Source organism: Scardinius erythrophthalmus, assembly GCF_964197995.2.
Source record: "Scardinius erythrophthalmus genome assembly, chromosome: 12".
Lineage (NCBI taxonomy): Eukaryota > Metazoa > Chordata > Actinopteri > Cypriniformes > Leuciscidae > Scardinius > Scardinius erythrophthalmus.
Window position 1 is genome coordinate 9,838,817 of NC_138232.1, and position 26,309 is coordinate 9,865,125.

Here is a 26,309-nt window from a genome sequence, read left to right on the forward strand (position 1 = left end):
TTAAATTGAATATTTTTTTCCAGCCAAGCAATCTTTGATTAAAATATATTTCACTTTTTATCTGAGAACTTCACTTTTTCATTTTTCAGGATCTTGACCTTTCTATTTTTCTTGTTTAATTCATCTTATTTGAAAGAGGGACTGAGAAGAGACAGATGGAGACAGTGACAGAGAGATGAAGCGAGGGAGTTCTCTGACCCATGTGTCAACATAACCTCTGCTACGATGAAAGGGTGAGGATGAAAGGGTGGGTTTGGTATTACTCAACAGCGGACACTGACTGAGAGAGTTTCATCTTTACAGAGTGATGTTTATTCTGTTGCAGTGGGACTTCACACTCATACTGTGGACCTCCATGACTTCCTGCAGAGAGTGCACCTGTCCCTCCCTCTCTGTCTTTCTGTCTTATGACAGTCCATCTGTGCTTTGTCCCTAACAACGCCCTTTAGCCGTGAACAGCACGTCATAGCTAAGTTATTTATACGTATAGGCCTAGGTATTTAATAATAATAAGCCAATGTTTATTTAAAAAAAAATGTAACTATATCTAAAAAGCTATATTTAATTATTATTATATATTATTTATTTAAATATATTTACACTACCGTTGCAAGAAATTAATAGCCTACTTCTATTCAGCAAGGATGCATTAATTGATCAAAGTGACAGAAAAGGCATTTATGTTACATACAAATATTTTTCAAATAGCCTAATGACTGCTAAAAATGATGCATTTTCCTGGTTAAATTGGCTTAACATTACGTTAGGCTATATCAAAAGAAAAAAAAAATAAAGAAAAGAGAAATAAATCAATGCAATTCTATTTTGTAATTTTACATTACCAATGTTATCAATGTTCTATTTATTAAAACGTTATAAATCTCATCAAGTTACTGTTTTAAGCATTTTTATACTCATTCCAAAATAATAACTAAAGGCAATAATCCTTTTACACAATCTATTTTATTTGTAAAACTTATGTTCAGCTGTTCTTGTAAATAGTCAACTTATTTTCGGATCATAAGTCATCAAGCTTAGTAGTAAACAGGACAAAAGAAAATTTAAGTAAAATGTTATAAGTAAGTAAAAATGTACAGATGTAATTTATTGATTACATTTACAAGTTATAACTTGCATTACAAAAATAAAAAAAGTGAAGAAATATTTTTTTGTTGTTTCATTTACAAACACAACTTTTAAAAGTTAGGGACCGTCTCTAAAGTTACATAAGACATTGGTACACACGTTTCTAACTTCAATAGCATTTGAAGATTGATTAGTGCTTTTTTGTTTCAAAAACATTTGTCATTATTTTACTTCCATACGGCATTTATCATTCCAATCATATCCAATCATAGCGAGGCGAACATTTTATTTGATATTTTATTTAAATGCTATGGGTTACAAATAAATAGGAGAAGCGAAGTTTCACAGATATTAAAAATATTCCTGCATTGTTAATTAACTGATAAATGTATGAATTGAGTGCTGTGATTTTCCACTGGAGGAGATTTCTCTTAGGACCTAATTAGTTTCAATTGGCTTGCAGAGTGTTTTTAGTTTCCCAGGCAGCCAGTTCTCTGAGATTAATCAGGCATTTGTCTGTATGTTACGTCAAGCCCATTTTTACATTTCGAATGAGAAAAAATAAGCATTTTAGATTTTTTTTTTAAACCATGTTTATTTGATGTATTTTTGTTGAATTTAATCATGTCACTAAAGCCATATTTAAAGGGAAAGTTTACCCAAAAATGAAAATTCTGGGTGAGTAAATAACAAAATTTTCATTGGGTGATCTACGCCTTTAAGCTAAATATTTCATTTTTACCTCCAGATCTGCACATAATGAGCATTAAGTGAGTTACTTAGCTTGAACAGATGCTTCATCACTTTGCTTCAGTGCTGACATTTTGAAGACAGCTCTGATGAATAGATGCAGCCTGTAAAAGCAGAGATGATTTGACCATGGCAGATTCTCACTTCCTGCTCATATGGGACAATGATGTGGTATCTGTGGTGGGACAGCTTGATTATGGGATGAGGGGAACCTCCGGCCCTTATCAGGTGTCCCTGCACAATAAAAGTGCCACGGTACAGAGAAAAGCCATCAATCCTTACCTCTTGCTTTCCAGTCGCCCCTCTCCACCATGAGTAGCTGTATCTGTTCCCACCCTCAATGCAGAATTTATGGGTTGAAGGACAGCATCAAAGGCAGCCCCACTCCATCATTTTTCTGTTGACCTAATTTCTGTGACGGTTTAAAGTTATCTATAATGTGATGGAGAAAGGGTTCTCTTAAGGGTTTGCTTCTTCTCTTTAAACATCTCTGGCTTCCTTTACCTTTTGTGTGCCTGAGTATGAAAACTGTTTGTGTTTTACAGACAGAGAGTGAATGCAGCTGTCCATACCTGTGTTGTAGTGCATGCTTCAGAGGAGGAAACATTTGCAGAATCAGCATTTCCTGGCATCACTGTAAGCATTAATGTGTGACCTTATGTTGACTTTGACTCTGGGCATGTCCCAAATGGCACCCTGAATACTCGCGGTCTTTTTCTGAGTGCGCATTTTCGTGACGTGACGCCGCTTTGACTGTCGGGAAGAAGTCTGCTGCGGAGATAGTGCGGATCGGCAAAAGTGCGAATCGAGGGCGCATATCGACCGCAAAGAATGGAATTAAAAAAAAAAAAATCGCGATTACAATTCACATTGTCCAAAATTATATGAAAATTAGAAATGTTGCCTTGAAAATTATGTAAAATAAGTGGCCTAGTATTAATTTTTGTCCAGTTTTACATGTTTAAATAGCATTTAACGCTATTAATGTAGCATCTACAGTATATTTTCTGCCATCCTTTGGATAGCGTTACATTATGATCACACTCTTATTCATGCAAATGGTTTTAAAGGGGTCATATAATTCCATTTTTGTACAAGCTAATATGATTCTTTAGGGTCTAAATTAAAAGTTTGTAATATACATTAATTAAAAATTCTCATTAGTATTGTAAGAAAACACTCATTTTACCTGGTCAAAAACAGCTCTGTTTTCAGCACGCCATTTAGGTGCATGTGTCTTTAAATGATAATGAGCTTTGCTCACCCCGCCCCTCTGTTCTGTGCATACAATGTTTGTAATAATAACACAATAACCATAACGTGTTGTTCATCATAAACGTGGGATTATGAATTATATTGAGAACGTCGTACATAGAAAACATGCCATAATTTACCCTGAGTGTAAACCTTAGCCGCATTCATCGTGAAGCGTGCTAGCGATTTGCAAAGATTAATATAAAGATTAATATAAAGGTTAATAAAACGTTACACTCACTTCTTCTTCTGGAGGTGCAGCAGGAACACGAATAGTTGGTACCGATCCTTTTTTCAGGAACGGCTTCTTAGCAAAACCAGCTTTATAACGTTACTGACCTCGTTTGTAAAGCAGTCTGGTGTGTGAAATGATTTGCGCAAACATGAAAGCATTGACGTTGATCGTGGGGAATATTCCCTTCGAAAACAAAACTCAGCCACTGCGTCTTCAGCGGTTCGGATTTAGGAATATCAGAATGACTGCTGTGTTCCTTATTACACCCAAGAACAGAACACCACAATCGCTTAGAAGCCATTCTGCTCCAGCGTATCAACAATGACGCGCGGACTATGATTGAGTCACGAGCGAGGGCGGGTCTGTGTTGAAACGCTGCTGTCAACCAACAATCGTGGGAGGGGGCGTCCGACCGTGTGACGTCACACGGTCAAACGGCTTGATTTGAGATGGGGGGAAACATATAAGAAGATTAAAAAAAAAAAACACTGGATGGATTTTTATCATTTTATGATGGTTGTGTACAGGCACTGCCAACACACATTTCAGTACAATCAACTTGTAAAAGTGCATGTACCATTATATGACATGTACCATTCAAGCGCGACAAAGAGAATGCGCTGTTGGGGGGGAAATAATATACTGTCTTTATGTTGTTTCTACATTAATTTGGAGATTAACTGTGAAATTATTATATTATAAAATATATTAAAAACTTATAAAATTGATTAATATAGTTATTTTTTTTAATCGAGTGACAGCACTAAAAATAAACTTACATTGAAGCAGATTACTAACTGGAAATAAATAAAAACTAAAACAAAATTATACAAATCACCCAAAATAGCAATATTTAAAAATGCAAAACGACAAAAGCACATGGCAAAATTAGTAAAAGCTAATTCAAAATATGAATACAAACTTATGATACTAGGCTATATAAATATTACTAAAATAACATTGATGAAAATCTATAATCTGATTATATTTACTGAATGTATTTAGTGAATATTCTTATGAAATAACTAAGTGTGATATAGGTAAATACTTAGGCAGATGATGTGTACGAGCAAATTAAGCATTTATTCATAGTTACATTGTGCTATTGTTATATTATACAAATATTGGTTTGCCAATTAGACAATTTGGTCGGAACAGGATGATAGATGATGAAATAAGGCAGGCATGGAATGCTTTGGAATTTTGCAGCTGTGTCCTGCTGTTCTCATTAATGGAGGAACCACAGCTGAGTAAATACACAACGGTGAGGGAAAAATAACTTTGCTGTCCTGTATTTTTACACTCATTTTGAAAAGACTGCTAGATAAAAAAATAATAATAATTAACTCCACGGGAAAAAATGCCTGCAAAGAAATCTGGAAACTGTTGCTCATATGGCAATCCATTCTGTTTTCCATAACCATTTTCTGTAATGTACCTCAGTGTAATGAAGTGGTCTGGTAAATAAGATCCAGAAAATATTCTAATGCACAAACACTAAAAAACACAAGGCTATTTTGGGCTCTGCTAAATGTGTTATGTTGACAGGGAAATCTTTAGGATTCACTCGCTTCCTTCAGTGGATTAAGCCATCAGTCTTGTGAAAGAAAAAGTTCTTTGTAGTTTTATCACGGTTAATCCTGCAGTGTTATTCAAAGATGGAGGGGGATAAAGCTGTGGAATCAGATGCACAGAATAAGGAACGAGATTTAGGAGGAACAGACAAGCAGTGAATGTTTTAACCAATGATTTGCTAAATAAGAGCAAAGAGCAAAGTAAGAGCACCCCTTAAGAGCAAAGTGTGAGTGTGTGTGCGCTACAGATTTAATCTTTGTTTTCTGGCTGATTGTGCACCCTTGGGTTTGTTTCGCACTCGACCCAGAGAGGGGTCCCTGATAACAGTAATTATGCTGCCACAGCACTGGACCCCTCTGGTGAAGATGATGTTGAATTATTACATGTGTCTGCAGGAAACATCCTTAAAAACCTCAACTGACCCATACAGTAGTTCATATTTCAGAGAAACATATTTTATACTTGCTTTGTTTTATGTCTTGTTGTCTCAAGAGATCAATGAAAACCATTTTATTTATTTGACCGAAACAGAAAACAAAGTTAATCGTTTGATATTGCGATTGTATGTTTTACAGTGTTAAGGTATAGCTAGATTTACATTCACTTGATTCTGCTGTCACAATATATTCACACTGACATAATTTACATTATTTGTAAATACAGATTGGCGCTCAGGGGATACTTCCAGAGTGAAGGGGATGCTAAACGTCATTATGGCCTGAGTTATTTCAGTTTCTGTTTGCCTAGACATGATTTAGATCCCATTTAATTTTTAAAAGATAGTAAAACTGTCAAAGAGGAGACAATCTCTGAAGACATGGGTGCATGTGATTGGTTTCAACCCATGGGGAGTGTATGTGGACTGATTTTCTATCTGCCTTGGTCAAAGGTCATAGGAGGCTCACGTTCATCTTCTCTTAGCTTAAAAAGGCTGGAATCACTGAAACAGATTCCTCACAATGAGATACTTTTATGCATTGTCAAGCATATTTTACAGGTCGAAGCACTGTCTCAGGAGTCATTCTGATAATAAATAGCATTTTAGCGTCCACTTTTTTTTGTTGTTTACCTTGAAACTGACTGACAGTTTTGTAGCAGCAAACCACCCTTGAACAAATTATGCATATAAATCAAATTTAATCATTCAACACTTGCTTCTTTCATCACTTTGCTTATGAAGGTCCATAAATGGGCAACACTCTTCCTGCACTGGCATCATAATCTCTACATATCTCTGTTTCTGTTACTCAGATGTGCAGAGTAATGGAATTGTCCATTCTTAGAAGATACCAAGGGTTCTGCTCGAGCAAACTAACTGAACAGGAAGCAGGATGTGGTTGATGCTCAGAGGAACTACGCTATCGTCATGACTGAAAGGTCACTTCTTTTCAAAATCATGCACGCTAAAACAACAGTTCCTACATTTACAGTAAAAAATAGTAAAAACCTTAATTGATTTGAAATGTCTACGCAGGTTTCCTAAACTTGCCCAACAAGTCACGAAAAGAACAAAGAGCTTATTCAGACAGCTTGAATTCAGTATATCTATATATATTAGTGTGCTATACTGTTCAAGATTTTAATAATACTTTTATTCAGCAAGGATACATTAAATTGATCAAAAGTGACAGTAAAAAAAGTACTCATCAATTAATTGTGAAATAATGTATCATGACTTCCACAAAAATATTAAGCAGCACAAATGTTTCCAACATTGATAATAATAAGAAATGTTTCTTGAACTCCAATTCAGCATATTAGAATGATTTCTGTAGGATCACGTGACACTGAAAACTGGAGTAATGATGCTGAAAATTCATCCATCACAGGATTATTCACATTACATAATATTGGTCTTTTTACTGTATTTTTGATCGAATAAATACAGCCTTGGTGAGCATAAGAACTTAAAAAAAAAAAAAAAAAAAATTCTAACAGATCCCATACTTTTGATTGGTAGTGTATTTTATTTATGCCTTAAAGGTCCCGTTCTTCGTGATCCCATGTTTCAAACTTAAGTTAGTGTGTAATGTTGCTGTTAGAGCATAAATAATATCTGTAAAATTATAAAGCTCAAAGTTCAATGCCAAGCAAGATATTTTATTTAACAGAAGTTGCCTACATCGAACGGCTCGTTTGGACTACATCCCTCTACTTCCTTCTTTAATGACGTCACTAGAACCGTTTTTTGACTAACCTCCGCCCACAGGAATGCTCCCTCAACTTCCCCAAAATTTGTGTATGTACTTGCGCACTTCTTATAACTTATTGTGTTTACTCAGCTCTTACGGTGATTTTCTGAAGTAAAACTGACGCTTCATCTTTTGTGTGATGTACAATAAACTTTATTAAACTCATCAGTATATGTTTGATCATCATTCAGACAGCAGACTTGAAGGCTATTAATAAATAATGGATACATACAAGCAGATGACAAATACGTTATAATAACCGTAATTAAACTACTAAAGTATACCTGTTTCATTTCTATACAGCACTCTGACTCTGTAGGCATTATTGTCCGACTCGAAATGAACACCGTTACTGAGAGTTTCTGATATTATCATCATTCCGATGAAATTGTCCTGACAGACTGAGCGCGAGCTCATGAAGCTCCGCCCCCTGGGTCGTCCAGCAGCAGCTCATTTGCATTTAAAGGGCACACACTAAAACAGCGCGTTTTTCTGAGCCCCAAAAAATGACAATTTAAACATGCTGTAAAAAATTATCTGTTGGGTATTTTGAGCTGAAACTTCACATACACACTCTGGGGACATCAGAGACTTATTTTACATCTTGTGAAAAGGGGCATAATATGGGACCTTTAATCATCATAAATATAATGATAATAATTTACAAAATGACATTCCAAAATGATTTTAAGCATTTCTGGCATGGCGCGATACAGACAACTGCACTTGTGCAGATGTGGTATTCAAACCAATTTTTCAAATTTTGTTCACTGCTATTAACTCAGATCATAACAGATCAGTGCCTGTAATTTTTAATAGGCTATCAATTTGGATGTATGGAATTGCAGAACCAAGGCCAGGCTGAAAGGAAATGAGCTCATTGGGATTCCTTTTGTCTGCATTAGCAGATTTAAAGGGGACCTATTATGGCCCTTTTCACAAGATGTAAAATAATTCTCTGATGTCCCCAGAGTGTGTATGTGAAGTTTTAGCTCAAAATACCCAACAGAATTTTATTTACAGCACGTTTTAGTGCTTCTCCTTTAATGCTAATGAGCTGCTGGTTCACGGCACAGGGGGCGGAGCCTAAGCAGCCGCGATCAGAGCCAGAACAGGGAAGATGATAATAATAAAACAGACAGTCACAGTAAGGGTGTTAATTTCGACCATAAAAATGCCTACAGAGTCAGAGAATATATGCTGTATGGAGTTGGAACAGGTATAGTTTAGTTTAATTACGATTATAACCTGTTTGGCATTGCATACACTATAAATGCAAGCCTGCTGTAGGACTCCGTCTGACGATCTGAATTGTCTGAATGATGACACAAAATATACTGATGAGTTTAATAAAGTTTACTGTATGTCACACAAAAGATGAAGCATCAGTTTTTCTTCAGAAAATCACTGTTAGAGCTGAGCAAACAGTATAAGAAGTGCATAAGTAACTTACATAAATTTCTGTAGAGTTGAGGGAGCATTTTCTTTGAAAACAAAATGAATCCACCTCGTCTTCAGTGGCTGGCAGATTTCAAGAGTAGAGAGAGCTATGTGAATGAATACATCCAGCTACAACACCTTCAACGCTTGGGAGATGCTTTGACGCTTCTCGTGAGTGCATTGCAGCAATGGCTGATGTGTACAACTCGCAGTGAACTCGATCAGGGTGGGTCTAGTCAGTCAACACTCGTGGGTGGGGCCTGTGGCTTTAGTGATGTCACTAAAGCCACATTCTGAAAACAGGTCGTTTGGAGAGACTGCTTATGATTTATGGGGATAAAAAAAAAGGAGTGAGTGGATTTTTATCACAGTAGGGTGGTTGTGTACACACACTGCCAACACACATTTATGTCCAAATACCATACAAAAGTGAATTTTGCATAATAGGTCCTCTTAAGATTAAAAAAAATATAGATACTGGGCACTAAGGAAAAAAGCTGAACGTTCTGAATTTGTCCTAATTGCTTCAGAGGAAATGTAGTCATGTGAAGAGTCACATAGTGCCCAAGCAGTTGCCTAGCAGCAGAGCACTGGAAGCTGCCCCATGGAGATTTACCTGCATCCTGTTGCCCAATATATTCACTATATTTCCTTCATAAAGATTGTCCATTTAAAGATTATTTAACTAAAATTTCAATTAGATCACCATTGTGTTTGTTTTCATTCCTTCTTCCTTCAGCTTGTCCCGTTTCCAAATTTTCCACATATTTCTCTTTTGTCTCTGTCCATCTGTCTCTTTCATTACGTGACGCATGGATTCTCCTATTCAGTCTATTTATTGTAAAAACTCTAAGCTGTCAGAAGACCTGAGACCTTTTGAGGAACTTTAGGAGAGTCACTGTAGGTGGCCTTTCTGAGAATTGGCAAAGGCATAGTCACACTAATAATCAGCCTTTTAAGGTAATGAAGAGAGACAGGAAGTCTGTGAAATCTCTTTTGTTCTGTGAGGCCCTGCAAAAACAGCTAACTGACAGGGAACAGCATGACATGGTTTGTGTTTTATTTCTTTTATTATTCACGGGTTCATGTGTAATATGTTGACATATCCTCTCGTCCAGACACCCCAGCAATAAGTGAACCCTCAGACTTTTTGAGCCATGTGGATTTTGAAAGCAACTTATAATGAAAATACAATGAAAAAGTGTTTATTTATTTACAGTTTTAGTGGTAACACATTACAAGTAACGCAAGTTATGTAATCAGATTACATTTCAAGTAACTAGTAAAGTAACGCATTACTTTTACATTTAAAACAATATATCTGAGTTACCTTTATTTTTAAATAAAATGTTTTTCCATGTATTGACTGATGCCCTGATGTATGGAAGCTTGTTTCCGCCACAAAATAAAAAAAATAAAAGATAATTGCGACTTTTTATCTCACAATTGCGAGTTTACATCTCGCAATTCTGACTTTATTTCTCAGAATTGCGAGATATAAAGTCAGAATTGCGTGAAATAAAGTCAGAATTCTGAGATATAAAGTCAGAATTGCGTGATATAAAGTCAGAATTCTGAGATATAAAGTCAGAATTGCGAGATATAAAGTCGCAATTGCGTCTTATAAAGTCAGAATTCTGACTTTTTTTCTCGCAATTGCGACTTTATATCACGCAATTCTGACTTTATATCTCAGAATTCTGACTTTATATCACGCAATTCTGACTTTATAACACATAATTGCGAGTTTATATCTCGCAATTCTGACATCTTTTCTCAGAATTGTGAGATATAAAGTCCAATTCTAAGGGGGAAAAAAGACGGACTTTTTTTTTTTTTTACCTCAGAATAGTTTATATCTCACAATTCTGACTTTATAACACGCAATTGCGACTTTATATCATGCAATTCTGACTTTATATCTCCCAATTGCGTGATATAAAGTCAGAATTCTGAGATATAAAGTCAAAATTCTGAGATATAAAGTTAGAATTGCGTGATATAAAGTCGCAATTGCGAGAAAAAAATCAGAATTCTGACTTTATAACACGCAATTCTGACTTTATATCTCAGAATTCTGACTTTATAACACGCAATTGCGACTTTATATCATGCAATTCTGACTTTATATCTCCCAATTGCGTGATATAAAGTCAGAATTCTGAGATATAAAGTCAGAATTGCGTGATATAAAGTCGCAATTGCGAGGAGAAAAAAAGTCAGAATTCTGACTTTATAACACGCAATTCTGACTTTATATCTCAGAATTCTGACTTTATAACACGCAATTGCGACTTTAAAACACGCAATTCTGACTTTATATCTCGCAATTCTGAGAAATAAAGTCAGAATTGCGAGATGTAAACTCGCAATTGTGAGATAAAAAGTCGCAATTATCTTTTTTTTTTTTTTTTTTTGTGGCGGAAACAAGCTTCCATACTGATGCCCTTCGATGATCCAAATCAACTATATTAGCAAGCAAAAAAGACTTTAGATAAACATCACATTTGTCAATTTTTTTTGCTGAGTGTTGATCCAGAGATGGCCTTATTATTGGGAGATAACATAGACAGTAAAAGAAATGGACACAGCGACCCCATTGGAACTCAATTGAGACAAGTGAAGCCCGTTTTCAGCGATTTCTTAGCACTTCCTTTCCTGACGCGCAGACTCAAACCGAGCAAAGCGTTACACGGACCACGTGAGCAACCCGTCTGTCTTCTAGTAGCTGTGCCAAGAGAAATCTGAATCATTCCCTTCCGAATCTTGCAGAGACGGAGAGTGTGATTAGGAGCTGTCCATGAGCTTGGAGCAGGAGAAACTTTTGCTAAGTATTCTGATTAATTATATTGTCATTTTGCCTCCACGTCTCCCCGATTGCCCGCGAGCTTCTCCTCCCGTCCATACGGTAATCTCTCTAGTGTGCGACAGAGAGTCGCATGGTTATGACGCAATCGTTAGCCTACTTTTACAAAAACTGCTTCTACGGGGCCATAACATAAGCTACAAGGTAATGGAGCATTTTATACATTGTCGTGTTTCTTTAGAAATAAAAAATGGACAAATGGAGTCTTCAAACGCCTCAGATGTAAAGTTATTCGCTGTCAAAGTGACGCCAAAATGAATGGAAGTCAATGGGATTGCTAACGCAAGTGAAGTTCTGCTACAAGATGGCGGCACCCGGTCGACTTCAACTTCCGGTCGACTTCCTTCCCGCTTGGGAGATAAGAGTGTCCGTGATTCAAACACTGAAGAAAGCGTAACAGCCAACTTGGATCATGTGTGCCTTAATAACCAATCACATCGCAGCCTTGACATCATTGGATTTCGTTCAGAGTTGTGCGACAGTAAATCACAATTTGCGGATACCATAATGAGAGAGAAGTGCCGGCGTAAACGGAATGCGCTCTTGTAAAACAGCATTTTTTTTTCAGTGTAAACTTTAAAAATAGATCAATCCAAAACTAATGTTTAAGAGCAAGCATGTTGAAGATTAGCTGATAGGCAGTTAATTAAATGATAAGCTGTTTTTCCACAAAAGCATTTTTTTTTAGCGTAGTGAAGCCTCTCCTACATTGACAACCATTTAAAAATAAGACTTCTGGTCTCTTCCCCTTTTTACCGCAGCGTTATGGTATATATAAATATTTTTGCTAACCTTTCCTAACGGAGGCTTTGATTGACCTTTCTTCTCCTGCTTCCTATTCTTCCGCGATCCAGAATGGAAACAAAGCCGAAAGGTTTGTTTGCGCTGCGCCCTCTACAGGTGTGAATTTGCATTTCCTTTAGACTGAGGCTTATTCATTTCACTTCAGGTATAAAGGGGTCTTTACATTGGCCAAAAATATGACTTTTTTCAAATAAAACAAACAAACAAGCAAGCTCAGCCCAGGTAAGAAAAAGTAACGCAAATAACGTAACACATACTTTCCATGAAAAGTAACTAATGCAATTAGTTACATTTTTTAGGAAGTAGCACAATATTGTAACGCATTACTTTTTAGAAGTAACTTTCCCCAACACTGCTTATTTATTTATTTATTTCAGGGATGTCTAAATTTGGTAGGTATAATTGAGTTGCATTTTCTGCAGATCATTTGCTTTAAATCTGAAAATTCTGTCGTCATCATCAGCACTCTATAATGTTTAACCCTAACACAAAAATTAATTAAAGCTAATTTAAATACATATTAAAGCTATAATATTTTAGCTATAAAAGCAAAATTATTTAAACTCTTTTCCATACAACAACTGAAATGCATGATGATCTCTGTCTGTAAAGTTCAGTCACAATTTTGTTTGTTTAATTAAAATATTTATTAAAATGGGTGCATGGTGCCCCTGCTCTCACCCCAAGGTTTATTTATTTTATCTTTGTCATGGTGAAATCTCTACATAATCCTCAGTGCATGCATGATGATTGTGTTGAGCATATGACTTTATGGGCTGCTATTCAAATGAACATATTCCACATTCTGAACCCCAGATACAAAGCATCAAAGAACTTTGCTTCATGCATATTCTGCATAATATATGAATGTAGATCACAGCCAGAGACTGCATGATATTTAAAGCACAAAAGCAATAAGATGGCCACTCACAAGCCAAATACAGTTATAAGAAAGAGTGATTTCTCTTTGTTTTTGCTGTAATTGAATAACAAGAGCGATGGTGCAATCGGGGAAAAACCTTGGCGATGAATGTGCAATGGAATATGATAAAGTATTCGGGCCTGCTAATTCTGTTTCCATCTTCTCCATTTACCATTATTCCCTATATTGGCTTTAATGAAAAAGTGAGAAGATCTAATTGCACACAGTAAAGTGATTCATCTTAGTCACTTACTGGAAGTGAGAGTTCAGCCACCTCAGAGAGTTAAGCTTGTCCCCTGCACTGATGCCAGATACCCTGTGGTCATGCAAATTATGCTGCTTATTGCTGAGTATTCATAAATCGCAGCCTGTCTTAGTATCCGCTGAAAGTCACCTGCCAACTCTTTGCCATCTGTACAGTTGTCGTTCCATCATCCTCTCACACCAGGCCTCAGGTGAATAAGTGATCACTGATGGAAAACTTCCAATGGCTTGATACATTCTACCCAACACATTAGCCAAATTTGAGCCCTTTATAAAATAACGGAGCATATGATTGCCACAAGGACGGAAGAGACGAAGGGGATGCGAAGGGAGTGTACGCATAGAGGATGACAAAGGGTCACTGGTGCTGCAGAATGGAAATATCAGCCAGCACAGTGACCTCTTCCCATCTGCTATCTGCAGCCACCTGAGAATTACATAGCCTTCTACACATCAATTATCCATGACAACACAAAAAAGTGCTGCAATGGATAGTACAACAAACAAATATGACAGAACTGCAACGCAAACAAACAAGAACAGCCCTTTTAACTAGTGTCTGCAAGGCTTTAAATATGTCCATTAAATTTAGTTGCATATTTAAAAAACAAATAAAACATTATAAAATGACAGATTATGACGTGAAAAATATGGCAAATTAGCTTAAACAATTAAAACTTATATTATATTATACTTTACATACTTTTATATAAATTACTGAAATAATGACTGTTCATTTCTCTTAAAGTCTGCATGAAACGGAAGTTGAGATGTGTGAGTGAAATGGCTTCTCGATCACGAAAAAAAATTTATTTTGACCATTAGTAATTGATTGAATGGTTGTGGTTTGCTAACCTATCGCTGTGGACTCATGTGAGTGACAGGTTGAAAAAAAGAATTGTCCATTTTGATTTCATGTTGACTTTAAAGGAGCCGTATGTAAGATTGTGGCCAAAACTGGTACTGCAATCACTTTCAAATTACTGTAGAGCGGTGTATCCCCTCCCCCTCCCCCCTGACTCGAGGTTGCCAGATAGGCGAGATGGTCCTCACTGTGGAACATGAAATCCACGGGGAGGAGTCGGATCCAGATCCAACTCCTCCCACCTTACATATACCTAAACCTACCCATCTCCACCCCCTGATCCCTAAACCTACCCATCTCCACCCCTTAATCCCTAAACCCACCCCTAAACCTACCAATCTCCACCCCTTATATCTGGATCCAACTCCGCCCCCCGGATCTCGTGTACTGCATTGAGGTGCTACTGAGATAGGCTGCAGGATCCAGCAGGAACGTAGGCTGACACGTAGCTGTGATAACTAGAGCAGAGCTGGCAACCCGGATGCCAAAACACTACTGACTTCGTGATTGGTAGATCGGTGGAGGGTGGTGCATCAGGCCAAAACACAACATGACAACATCAACATCAGTTGAGGGCTGCAACTTCACTTTTTAAATGACAATATCCTGGCCGTACTACTGTTGTCAGTGATATAGCCTAAGTATTTGAAATGAACATGATTTCTTAATGTGTAGTGACATATCAGGGCCATTTTATGATTAATTGAAATACATTTCTTACATACAGCTCATTTAAGGCTATCATTTCTGGCCCATGGAGAACATATTTTCCCCTGGCTTCCCGTGAAAATTAGAGGGACAATGAACAAGAATAGGTTTATAAAAATAGGCCCTGAGTCCTGCACAGTGAAAATGCTCATGAAGTTGTTTGGTAAGGTAAATGAGGGCTTGTTTGTACTCTTCTCCCCATGGGTGTGAGTAACAGATGGAGCTGGGAGACTCTGATAACAGGAAGGATGATGTCATACACAGTATGACGCGCTCACCTCTGCTTGTTTGGTGACATAAAATAGGCTAACTGCTAAACTGCAGGCTTTGTGAAGTATTACTATGTTTGTGCACACTTTGGTGTTAAATTGAACGTGTTATATGTTCCAAGTGTTTGTTGTCATGGTTTTAGCTTACTTGTTGAATACTGCCACCTTCTGAAGAAAAAATGTCATTGCTTCTTCAAAACAGATCACGACATTAAGTGCTGAAGTAGCATAATGTGTTTCATGATTCAACTTGAATTTCCAACTTTATAAGTGTGTAATAGAAGGTCAGTTGACCTCCGCTGTGTGACGCAATGTTTATGTTATCGTGTTTGTTAGTAAACGAATCATTCTCTGCTGACTCGTTTTCCTGCCTAGACTGCCTTAAGATCCAGCCAATGGCATTCCTGCGTGGGATGTGAAGGAGCATTTGGTTCTGTTTTACATTTGGAAAGAGAGACCCACCGAACGAACTCTCCCCCTTCACAGAACGAGTCGGCGTTTTAAACGATTTGCTCACAAAAGATTCGTTCAAAACACCGATTTGGAGCGGCACTGAACAAGACATTTCCGTTCGTGAACGAGGGTCTGTTGGCCGACCGATGGAGAGGGTATTTTATTTCGGTAACTCGTTCGTCATGTGAGTCAATCTTGTACACCAACAAGGAGAGAAAAGGGGCGGAGGAATTATGAATGTGTAAACATATCTGACTAATACGGAAATTAAAATGACGTCAAGACGTAGGTTATTTACTCCTGTTGTATTTTTTATTTTATGTTGTTTTCTATAGCTGAAGTGATCAGAAGGTGGAGTATGGAAAAATAATTGAGGTAAAAATGATCCTTTGTTGTTATTTGTGGGGAAATGCGTATGTTTTCAATGCCTGTAAGGGTGGTGCATCCACACTGACCCCTGCACTTTAACTGGACTTAGCCTAAAACTGAAGTCAACAAGTGTCAAAGGCTATTGTCGTACCTCCCCCTCTACTGTTTTTGGATTGACCCTTGATTAATCCATAAACCTCTTGTTACTGACTAGCTCTGAAACTACTCTCTGCCCTATGGTCAACTAGTCAATCATTACTCGTTTAGTACACAGGCTCGTCAGTGTAATGCAGTTCTCAAAAGTTTTGTCAGTTCATAAAAAAGCTTCAGAGCTTCAGAATTCCCAGGAACAGTGTGCAGGTACGTTTTCCTAAAATCACAATCTGTCACTGTGATAGAATGGTGTTTGAAAAGGGACAGAAAATGTAGCCTATATTATGAATTCACAGTTTCTAGTTGACTACAATTGGTAGTTTAGAGATTTTTGTTATTGAGATAATTATCTGCATTAGTTGATAACTGTTCCTGCTTGGTAAAATTTTGTAAATGAGTATGCTTAAGTATTGGGGGGGGGGGGGGGGTATGTATAGCCTACTGAAAATATTACATATTTTAGGCGGGTTTCCAAATCTGACAAGGCACAATTAGAGGTTTCCAAAATCTGTTACCCCTCTATTATTTCAAACACAATGGCTTTAATGTTATGCAAATTTGCTTTGGTGCTGTTTAAATTATTTCTTTTTCTTAGAAAGCATGTTGCTCTGCTGTGAACAGCTGCAGACAGCAGGGCCACCAAATCTGACAAGGTAGCATTAGATTTAGTGGCCCTACTATATACTGTATAATTGCAGCTATTCACATCAGAGCATATGCTTTCTAATATTATTTGAATGCATGTTTTAAATAGAGGGGGATAGATTTCAGTAACCTCTAATGCCTGATTGGTGACCTGTCTGTTCACATAGGATACACTTTTTAGGATCTGATATAAGTTTAATGCTAAATGCTAACCTCTAATGCTACCTTGTCAGTTTTGGTAACCAAAGTGGTTCACATCCAACTAAAATGGTTTTTGGGTTATGAAACAGGAGATTCGACATCACCAGAGTGAATTTGGGTAACATTAAAGACATTGTGTGTGAAATAAAAGACATTGTGTGTGAAATAAAAGAGGGTAACAGATTTCGGTAACCTCTAATGCTACCTTTAGACATCAACAAAGTGAATTTCGATAACAATAAAGTAATTGTGAGTGAAATAGAGGGGGTAATAAATAAGATATAAATCAGTGCTAATTAAAATCTGTGTAATTGGTTATTAATAATCAGCCTGGTTTTAATCTCTTTCTCTCCTCAGGTGTTAAGTGGCTCTCTTTATCTGATGTGGATAGTTTGAGTGGTACATGGCTCAGATTCTTGCTCTCTCACGTTCTCTTCACCTGCAGCATCCACTGCGGGTGGGCTTAGCATCGTTGTACTCTCGCAGTATGTCGTCATTAGACACGCGAGCCCGGGCTGTGTTTTCTGCTGCGGTTGAAGCTGTGCAGCCAGACACAGTGGTTCGCAGGAGTCTGGAGCGACATGGAGACAAACTACTTGTGGGTGGACAGAGTTTCACGCTTACCAATAACCTTTATTTGGTGGGGTTTGGTAAGGCGGTGCTGGGCATGGCAGCAGAAGCAGAGAGGATTGTAGGGGACCATCTAATTAAAGGGGTGGTCAGTGTGCCTCATGGTATCCAGAATACACTGCGAAATCATGGGAAAGCGTAAGTATTTTAGTGTTTAAAAAAATACATATTTTAATGTGCCTGTTAAATGAGCTTTATAAGTAGTTTATATAGCAATAAACTGGGATTTTTTAACTTACCGTAAACAATGCTTAGTGGTTAGCCAGAAATGCCCAGGTATTATATTTACTTTTAAAACTGAAGGATAAATTTAATAAAAGTAGACTGTTTGTGAAAAAGGAATGAAATATGATGTGGACACTTCATGAGATTTACCCATATAGCCTTGACATCAAACTGGCTTCCAGGTTTCAGCTAACTTAGGTCTTTCACTGAGAAACTCTTGTTTGTATGTCTGCTCAGGAAGATGATGCTTGAAAGTCACAGCAGAATTACAGTGATGGAAGGAGCAAAGCACAATTTACCAGATAGAGATGCCCTGAAGTCAGCAGAGTGTATACGAGAACTGGCTAGCGGTCTGACTGAGAAAGATGTGCTGCTTGTGCTCATCTCTGGTACGGTGACTTATTTTCTTCCTGTATAATCAGTTTTCATTTACAACATGCACTACCGTTCAAAAGTTTGGGGTCAGTATAATTTTATTTAATATTTATTTTATTTTATTTTTTATTTTTTTTAAAGCAGTCTCACCAAGGCTGCATTTATTTGATCCAATATACAGTACAAACAGTAATGTTGTGAAATTATTACTCCAGGCATCAGTGTCACATGATCATTCTAATAAGTCAGTTTGATGCTCAAGAGACATTTTTTATTATTATCAAAGTTGAAAACAGTTGTGCTGCTTAATATTTTTTTCTTCAGAATTCTTTGACAAATGGAAAGGTCAAAAGATCAGCCTTTATTTGAAATATAAATATTGTGTAACATTAAAAATGTCTTTACTGTCAGTTTTGATCAATTTAATGCATCCTTGCTCAAAAAAAGTATTAATTTCTTTCAATAATCTTGCTCACCCCAAGCTTTTATAAAGTTGTATTTGTTGAAATGTTCATGTTTTTACACGTATTTATGCACAGGTGGTGGTTCTGCTCTTTTACCTGCTCCAGCTCCACCCATGTCCTTGCAGGAGAAACAGGATGTGACACGAAAACTCGCTGCAGCTGGTGCAACAATTCAGGAGTTAAATACAGTGAGACGAGCCCTGTCATTGTTAAAGGGTGGAGGCCTTGCCCAATGTGCCAACCCAGCCAAGGTAGCACAATTACATAATCAAAAAATAGGTGTACACTCCCAAATCCCAGAATTGGGCTTATGTGAGGACAAAAGAAGAAAAAAACTTAAGATGTCCTTAAGATGTAAAACTGAAGAAGAAAAAAGATAGATGTCCACACACTGAACTTCAGCTCCAGAAAATGTATTAGTAAAACAGCACCAGAGCTATAGAGAGAAAGAGTTGCGACACTCTTTGATGTCGCCGCTATGGCTGTCACGTGGTTCATGTAAGCCCCAATAGTTCCAAAACATACGCTGGCTGCCATGTTCTTCTATGGGACAGACAGCAGCGATTGCATTATTGAACGGTAAATATAAAATAAAACACACACCCAAGTACTTTTTCAGCTGTTATTGCATTATTGCATTTTGTTAATGTCAGTTTTGCATTTGGAGAGGCAGCTTGACAACGAAGAAACTGTATATTACTAATTACTTAGATAAGTTTTAGGCTATATTTTTGGAGGGAAAAGCTTAGTGTTCATGTTCGCATGGGTAGCAACTTTTATTTAATTGAATTTTTGGGATATACTAACTTTTCATTATGTGATGTGTTGGCTGAGTTTGAGTGGTGAATGCTGTGCGTCGAGTTGTTCCAGAGGTTACGTGTTTCTGAAATATCGACCTCTTTTGAATTGTCAACTGTCTATATTGTAAAAAGTTGCTATAAAGGTGGTAGCGATTCATTACCGAACTAATTAGATGCTACCTTCACAGCTGGCGAAGTCGCGCTAGCTAACTAGCAAGCAATGCTAGAAAATTGGTTGAAACAACCAAGATAAAATATAAATAATTACGCTGTGCATATACAAATAAAGACCAGTATAAGCATCGCAAAGGGCCTCTGATACAATATAGACAGTTGACAATTCAAAAGAGGTCGATATTTCAGAAACTTACCTCTGGAACAACTCGACGCGCAACAATGTAAATGAATGGGGTCCAACGCCCAAATGACAGTGTCTGGAACTAATCCGATCTTCAAATCCCCGAAGTAGGCGGTTAAAAGCGCCGCCATTTTTTACAACAGAGGTCTATGGGAGTGTCACAACTCTTTCTCTCTATGGCTCTGAACAACACTATTACATAAAAACACAACACACTTACATAACAAAGACATAGAACACTTTTAAAAGGTCTTTTAAAAGAATCCATTCAGAATTGCACATTGCTTGTACTCATTTAATAGCAAATTATTGTTTTTTTGAATAGCTTTCCCCTTGTTCATCAGAGAAAAGTGAATATTAAGCAATACCCCACGATGTTAGTAAAGCATAATATTTACTCTCTCTGATATCACATTGTCTTGAAGGTGGTGGCGCTGATTCTGTCAGATGTTATTGGAGATCCTCTGGATTTGATAGCCAGCGGTCCAACAGTCAGGAGTGACTCCCGGCCAGAGGAGGTCTGGGCTATCTTGGATCGTTATAAGCTCTCCGACTCTCTTCCTTCCTCTGTGAAAGAGGTGCTTAGCAAAGCCAGGCCTTGTGAACTGCAGGTGCAAGAACAGCCACATGAAGTCAAAGACCATGTCTCAAACGTTGTAATTGGCTCAAACACCATTGCTCTTGAATGTGCAAGCCGTAAGGCCATTGAATTAGGACTTCGACCTGTCATTCTAGCTCCAGGAGTGTGTGGTGACGTTCGCTCCGTTGCACGACTGTACGGGCTGCTCTCAAGTTTTGCGTGCTCCCCAGGAAAGGAACCTCCACCAGAGCTTGCTGCAGAGATCCTTCAGCTAGGGCCAGATGTTGGGATAGAAAGCTGGGATTTGTGTCGCACCATGAACGTGCTTGTAGAGGAGAGGAAGGAAGGATGGGGTGCGACCTGTCTGCTAGCTGGAGGAGAACCCACTGTGCAACTGACAGGAAAGGGCAGGGGAGGGAGGAACCAGGAGTTGGCTCTGCGGGTGGGGCTTGAGCTCAGTGGTGGTGAAGTGAAGAGTGGTGCAGTGTTTCTCAGTGGAGGAACCGATGGACAGGACGGCCCCACTGAGGCAGCTGGTGCCGTCACAGATGGGGAACTGATGGAAGAGGCCATGTCTCAAGGTCTGGACATTGATGGCTTTCTCACCAATAATGATTCGTTCACATTTTTCACACAGCTCTCTGAAGGACGACGGTTACTCATGCCTGGACTGACAGGAACCAATGTGATGGACGTGCATGTTATGCTGCTGCCACCATCACCCCAGACACTTCCAGTCATTTGACTTTAGGTTGATTTGTTTGGAAGCAACACAATTATGGGGGAATATATTTTTTCCTCTAAGGTAGTCTTACAAGAAGTGCACTTTTTAAGATTTTTCACAATATCACTTATTTTAACCACTTCTTTTCCCCCCATTAATGAGTCCTGAAACAAAGTAAGGTGCTTTTTAATGTGTACTGCAATATTCATGGAATAAATAACAGGAAACCAATACACAAAATTAGGTACAAATTGTATTTATTATTTGCACTGCAAAAAGACAGCTGTAACCTTTCGGACACAGAGGTACTAAATGTCTTCTTATTTCTGTACAATCAAGTCTATTTTCTAATATAACTGAAATCAGTTTGATTTCTTCAAACAGACCACATGACTGTGAACATCTGGGACCTGCATTTTGACTAGTATTCCTGTCAGTTTTTAGTCAAATGATATGGTGTGAGAATTGTTTAAGTCTTGCTATCTACTAGCTTCAAGAGTTCAATCCAAACAAACATCCTAAAAGAGCCAGAGCTGCTAGACATCACTGTATCCTCCTTTAGAGCTCCCTTTCCAGTGCACAGCACCATTTAGTCATGTATTTTCGAGCACATATTCATGTGTTTGGGCCTTGAGTTTTGCACCACAGTCCATCACAGACATCTTCACAAGTTAAAATGATCTAATAGCACAAATTCTGATGCATTTAATGCTCTTGAAGGAATGCAATTGCTTTTCTCTATCGTGTGTGTGTGTGTGTATTTCTGTGTGCTCTTAGTCCAGTTGCAGGTACATCACTCACGGTGGGTTTTCTTGGCATCACCAGCTGCACTTTCCCTAGGAAAAATGGAAAACATTGGATTTAACAGGCGTTTTCATAAAAGGGCTATGTACTAATTAGCCTGCATACTAAAACAAAATACTGATGTTTCTAATATCAAGCTACTTCTTTTGATAGAGTTTTATTAATAGTGCTGTTCATTACAGTTTCAGTGAAGCCATTCTCTGTCCATCAGTAAAATCCTAGGCAGAGTCATAATGCTACCAGCTCACTCATCGGTTCAGGGCTCATTATGAGACGCTTCGGCGAATGAAGCGCTTGGAACGAAAAGATTTGTCTTGTCAGTGAATTGTTCAGTCCATTTGAGTTAAAATGTTATATTTTTCAATATTCAAAAATCTAATTTTCTACACGCAAAATCCTTGATCATATTCCAAATTACAATGAGGAAATCATCATAATGCAGCCAAAGATAAATGAAATCCTGAGTGTTTAGTTCATTTGTAACTTAAGGTCAACAAATCTTTCATGAAGAGAACAACAGAAAGGCGGGTCAACTACCATCCGCTCAGGTGAGGCGCCGTGTCAGGGGTCCCGCCATTCTGTCCTCCAGTCCCTGAGAAATGAACACAAACATCTTTAGACCAAGTAGGCCTACTACTTTTTTACAATATACACTGAAAGGCCCAAAAAAATTCTTATTTAAATAGCCAAATGCTTAAGAGTCTATGATTGGATCATTATTGCAGTGATTATTAAGTTTCTAGCATGTTATATGTTTGGGAACAGTTCTTCTAACCCTAACTGATGGAGTGTGTAGCTTTTCATTTCTTAAACATCCACATCATTGCCATATTCCAGGATGACAATGTCAAGATTCATCAGACTCAAATTGTGAAAGAATGGTTGGAGGGAGCATGAAGAATCATTTTCACACATGAATTGGCACCTCTGAGTCCAGACCTTAAACTCATTGAAAGTCTTTGGGATGTGCTGGAAGAGACTTTACAGAGTACTGGACTCTTGCATTGTCAATACAAGGTATTGACCAAAATTATTTCCATCAAGTGGTGCATCAGTTTAAGGCTGGTTGTTCAAACAAATGAAAAGCTACACACTCCATCAATTAGTGTTAGAAGAACTGTTTTCAAACATATAACATGCTAGAAACTAGCATTTGCCAATTTTAAATCCAAACAGCGACTTTTTTTTTTTTTTTGCCGGGCAGTGTATGGTCACAAAACGTTTTATACAGTAGGACTTATTATTATGGATTACGCGGAGCACCTCAGAAAATACTCACCCTGTCGGTAGTACATATCGTTGACAGTGTTCCCGTACACTTTCCATGCAAAGTGGATAGCAATAAGACTGATGACAAGCCAGCTGAACAGGATTTTAAACACTGCAACTCTCATGTCGTTGGCCAGCCAATCGTCCACAAATTCGGACAGAAAGGAAACCAGACTATCAACCATACGAGACAAGAATTCAAAATCCCACGATTCCTCCATGATGTGTTTTTTCTACCTTACATGCTAATGTCGGTTGTTAAATCAGGTAGTCAGTGCTTTCAGAAAAAACATATGATTGAACATCCATCTTTAATAGTAAACAAAGAGGAGCGGCAGTCTTCTTCTTCGCATAGAGATGACGTCATCATATGGAGGTTTGAAAATATTTGCTGTGTCATCATCACCATCTGTCGGGCTGGAGTGAGTATTTAAATCTCAAATTATTTAAAGGGATACTCCACCGTTTTCTCGTATTAAACTATGTTATTCCCTTAACTAAGACGAGTTGATACATATCTCTCTCGTCTCAGTGCGTGCACTCAATCGCTCTAGCGACACTTTGATAGCACTTAGCTTAGCCTAGTTCATTCATTAGGGACCAAACAGAGATGAAGTTAGAAGCGACCAAACACCTCCACGTTTTCACTATTTAAATACAGTTACACTAGTTACACGACCAAGTATGGTGACACAAATAAAATGTGGCGCTTTTTTAAGCGGGTAAAAAGGATAACTATAAGTCACGTTGGTTCTAATGACAGAAGTGAGAGGGAGAGGATTTTTCAGGAGTGACTTTTTACTGCAGTGCTCCCAACTTCAAGTGCTAGTCTTCTTAGTTAAGGGAATAAAATAGTTTAATATGAAAAAAAAAAAAAAAAAAAACGGTGGAGTGTCCCTTTAAAGTATTTAAATAATTAAATCTGTGATTCTCCACAGAAATTAGTGGATATATGGGTGTTTCTTAAACTTTTAACTTTTTCAACAGTTACTTTTATGTTCAAGCGACATATTTTTGTGAAATCAAACATGTCTTTTTTCCCTTTTTTATGACATTAAAAGTTTTACTATTCATAATTTCTTTTGCTACAAATATGTGTTTTATATAGTTGGATATTGTTTTATCCATGTCCAAAACCCAGACTTTATAGACTAGGAATATCCATTATAACATTATTATTATTATTATTATATGTTTAAAACCATGATGAAAAACTTTTTAAATTTACATTGTGTAATTCAATTATTTAAATGTAATTGTTTAAAAACATGACTGCCCCACAATTGTAGAGTCATTCCCACCATGGAATAAAACACATATTAAATAAATGGAACACTATACATAAATTGAGATGTAGAGGAAATGTTTATGACATTCTGCGATGTTTTTATATAGTCCTAGACTTGGATATTGATAGAGGACAAATTCATTTAAATTAAAATAAAAGCATGTGAGAGTGTGATTGAGTATTGAGTATGTTTCAAGAGAGATTGTAAGCCCACAGGTCCAAAAGTGCCCATAGTTTAAGAAACACCTGTGCATGGAATGATTTGTATACTTCTCTGAATGGAGTTGATCAATTTTTTCAGTCTTAGAAGAAAAGGTTTTTTGATTTTTAAAATAATTTTTGATTAAATTTTATGAATTAAACAGCTTGCAATACTTAATCACTCGAAATAATTTAAATAACCTATTGAAAAGTAGGCCTATATTGAAAAGTATTGAATTGCAATCATTTAGACATCTCTCCTTAGAAACTTTTTTCATAAAGGTTTCCTTAAAATTGAGTCAAGAACCCTTAGGGCCCATTGAACCATTCAAGTGGTTTGACATTTGATTGAAATAAGATAATGTATCTCTTCATTCAAGCATCTGAAACGGGGAAAGTCTTCATTTGACATGCACCCATGATGAAATGAAACTTCACCATGGTAATAATCTTTTAGTATTGTTTACATGTTTTGGAGTTGAGAACGCTGTGTGAAAATTTGGCTGGTGGTGTATCGGGCTTTAGAGAGCTTTAAAATGTGAGTTCAAACTCCCCAAAGTTTGAGATATGGATGTTTGGTTGACTAATGGCGAAAAAAAAAGTTACCATATAACTACAGTAATTCAGTATCAGTGCACTGACTCTGAATTTGTTGTCCCATTAAGAAGAAAATTGTAAAAGTGCTGGTAAACATTTTGGTTGAAAAAATGAAACCATGTCAGTGAGCAGAGGTATGTCGTCACGTCTGGTTCCCACTGTTTACCACCACTGTGCTTCAATAAACACTGTTTGCACTTTAACACCTGTCTGTCTCCTTCTGTGTTGCGACATCTGGGTTGTTGCAACTTGCAAGTAACCGCACGACGAGGGAGTAAAAGGAAAAACAGACTTTAATATAATCCACAAACATGTAACTTCAACAATAACCGACAAAGAACTGAGGAAAACTGATGATGATTCTAATTAAACAACAGGTGAATGAAATCAATAACTATTGGAAAAAACTAGTGTGAATGAGTAATCAAGGCAACTAATAAGAACAGGCAAACGGGAACAGAGCAAACAGAGAGAAAATAAAACTAAAACAGAACACGTTACAGGAAGGTCAGGAGATGTTTCAGTCAAGTAATTGAATTCAGTCAAGATGTTCAGTATTTATTTGGGGGGGGGGAAATAACTCAGATATTGTTGTAAATGTAAAAGTAATGCGCTACTTTTAGTTACTTTAAAAAGTAATCTGATAATGTAATTCACATCACTTGTATTTTTTTTTACCCCCAACACTGACTGAGAGTAAATACTCCAAAAAATGTGTCATTCCCCACCATCACTTTTATTCAATCTTTTATTTTTATCTTCGGAGCTGAGTAAGCTGTATAGCAAAAAGCCTATTAGCACAGTCATTTTGTTTTCAGTGCTCAGTTAAATAGGGAAAACACCCAGTTTAGTCAAAGTGTCTTTTCAGTTATGTTTTTTTTCCTTTGTATCTCTTTATGGTGTCTGTCATAACTCTTTACATATTTATAAGGACTTTTGAAAT

The 26,309-nt window shown here is 37.3% G+C and overlaps 2 protein-coding genes across 10 annotated transcripts; one reads left to right on the top strand and one right to left on the bottom strand.

Moving 5' to 3' along the window:
- The first annotated feature begins 15,435 nt into the window (after positions 1-15,435).
- On the top strand, positions 15,436-21,946 carry glyctk (glycerate kinase). 9 transcript variants are annotated; one of them, XM_081381442.1, is made up of 6 exons: positions 15,436-15,867; positions 16,019-16,058; positions 17,409-17,819; positions 18,144-18,295; positions 18,821-18,996; positions 20,329-21,946. In XM_081381442.1, the coding sequence occupies exons 3-6, from the start codon at positions 17,455-17,457 to the stop codon at positions 21,226-21,228; spliced, it is 1,593 nt and encodes a 530-aa protein (XP_081237568.1). In that variant the 5' UTR covers positions 15,436-15,867; positions 16,019-16,058; positions 17,409-17,454; the 3' UTR covers positions 21,229-21,946. The 9 variants fall into 9 exon arrangements, with proteins under 9 accessions (XP_081237568.1, XP_081237570.1, XP_081237569.1 ...); XM_081381443.1 differs by having other exon boundaries at positions 15,631-15,867; positions 16,019-16,412; XM_081381446.1 differs by having other exon boundaries at positions 15,631-15,867; positions 18,851-18,996; positions 20,329-21,579.
- On the bottom strand, positions 21,448-23,687 carry tcta (T cell leukemia translocation altered). Its single transcript, XM_081381452.1, has 3 exons — positions 23,291-23,687; positions 22,549-22,603; positions 21,448-22,043 (listed from the first exon to the last, which is right to left on the bottom strand). Exons 1-3 carry the CDS (start codon positions 23,499-23,501, stop codon positions 22,001-22,003), a joined length of 309 nt encoding a protein of 102 aa, XP_081237578.1. The 5' UTR covers positions 23,502-23,687; the 3' UTR covers positions 21,448-22,000.
- Between the last annotated feature and the right edge of the window lie 2,622 nt (positions 23,688-26,309).

Bases quoted from the DNA above. Each gene is read 5' to 3' on its own strand.
- glyctk (XM_081381442.1), top strand. From the start codon at position 17,455: ATGGCTCAGATTCTTGCTCTCTCACGTTCTCTTCACCTGCAGCATCCA. The intron at 17,820-18,143 runs GTAAGTATTTTA...ATGTCTGCTCAG, and splicing joins CTGCGAAATCATGGGAAAGC to GAAGATGATGCTTGAAAGTC. The intron at 18,997-20,328 runs GTAGCACAATTA...ATTGTCTTGAAG, and splicing joins AATGTGCCAACCCAGCCAAG to GTGGTGGCGCTGATTCTGTC.
- tcta (XM_081381452.1), bottom strand. From the start codon at position 23,501: ATGGAGGAATCGTGGGATTTTGAATTCTTGTCTCGTATGGTTGATAGT. The intron at 22,604-23,290 runs GTGAGTATTTTC...TTCATTTCTCAG, and splicing joins CGATATGTACTACCGACAGG to GGACTGGAGGACAGAATGGC. The intron at 22,044-22,548 runs GTAGTTGACCCG...CATTTTTCCTAG, and splicing joins GCGCCTCACCTGAGCGGATG to GGAAAGTGCAGCTGGTGATG.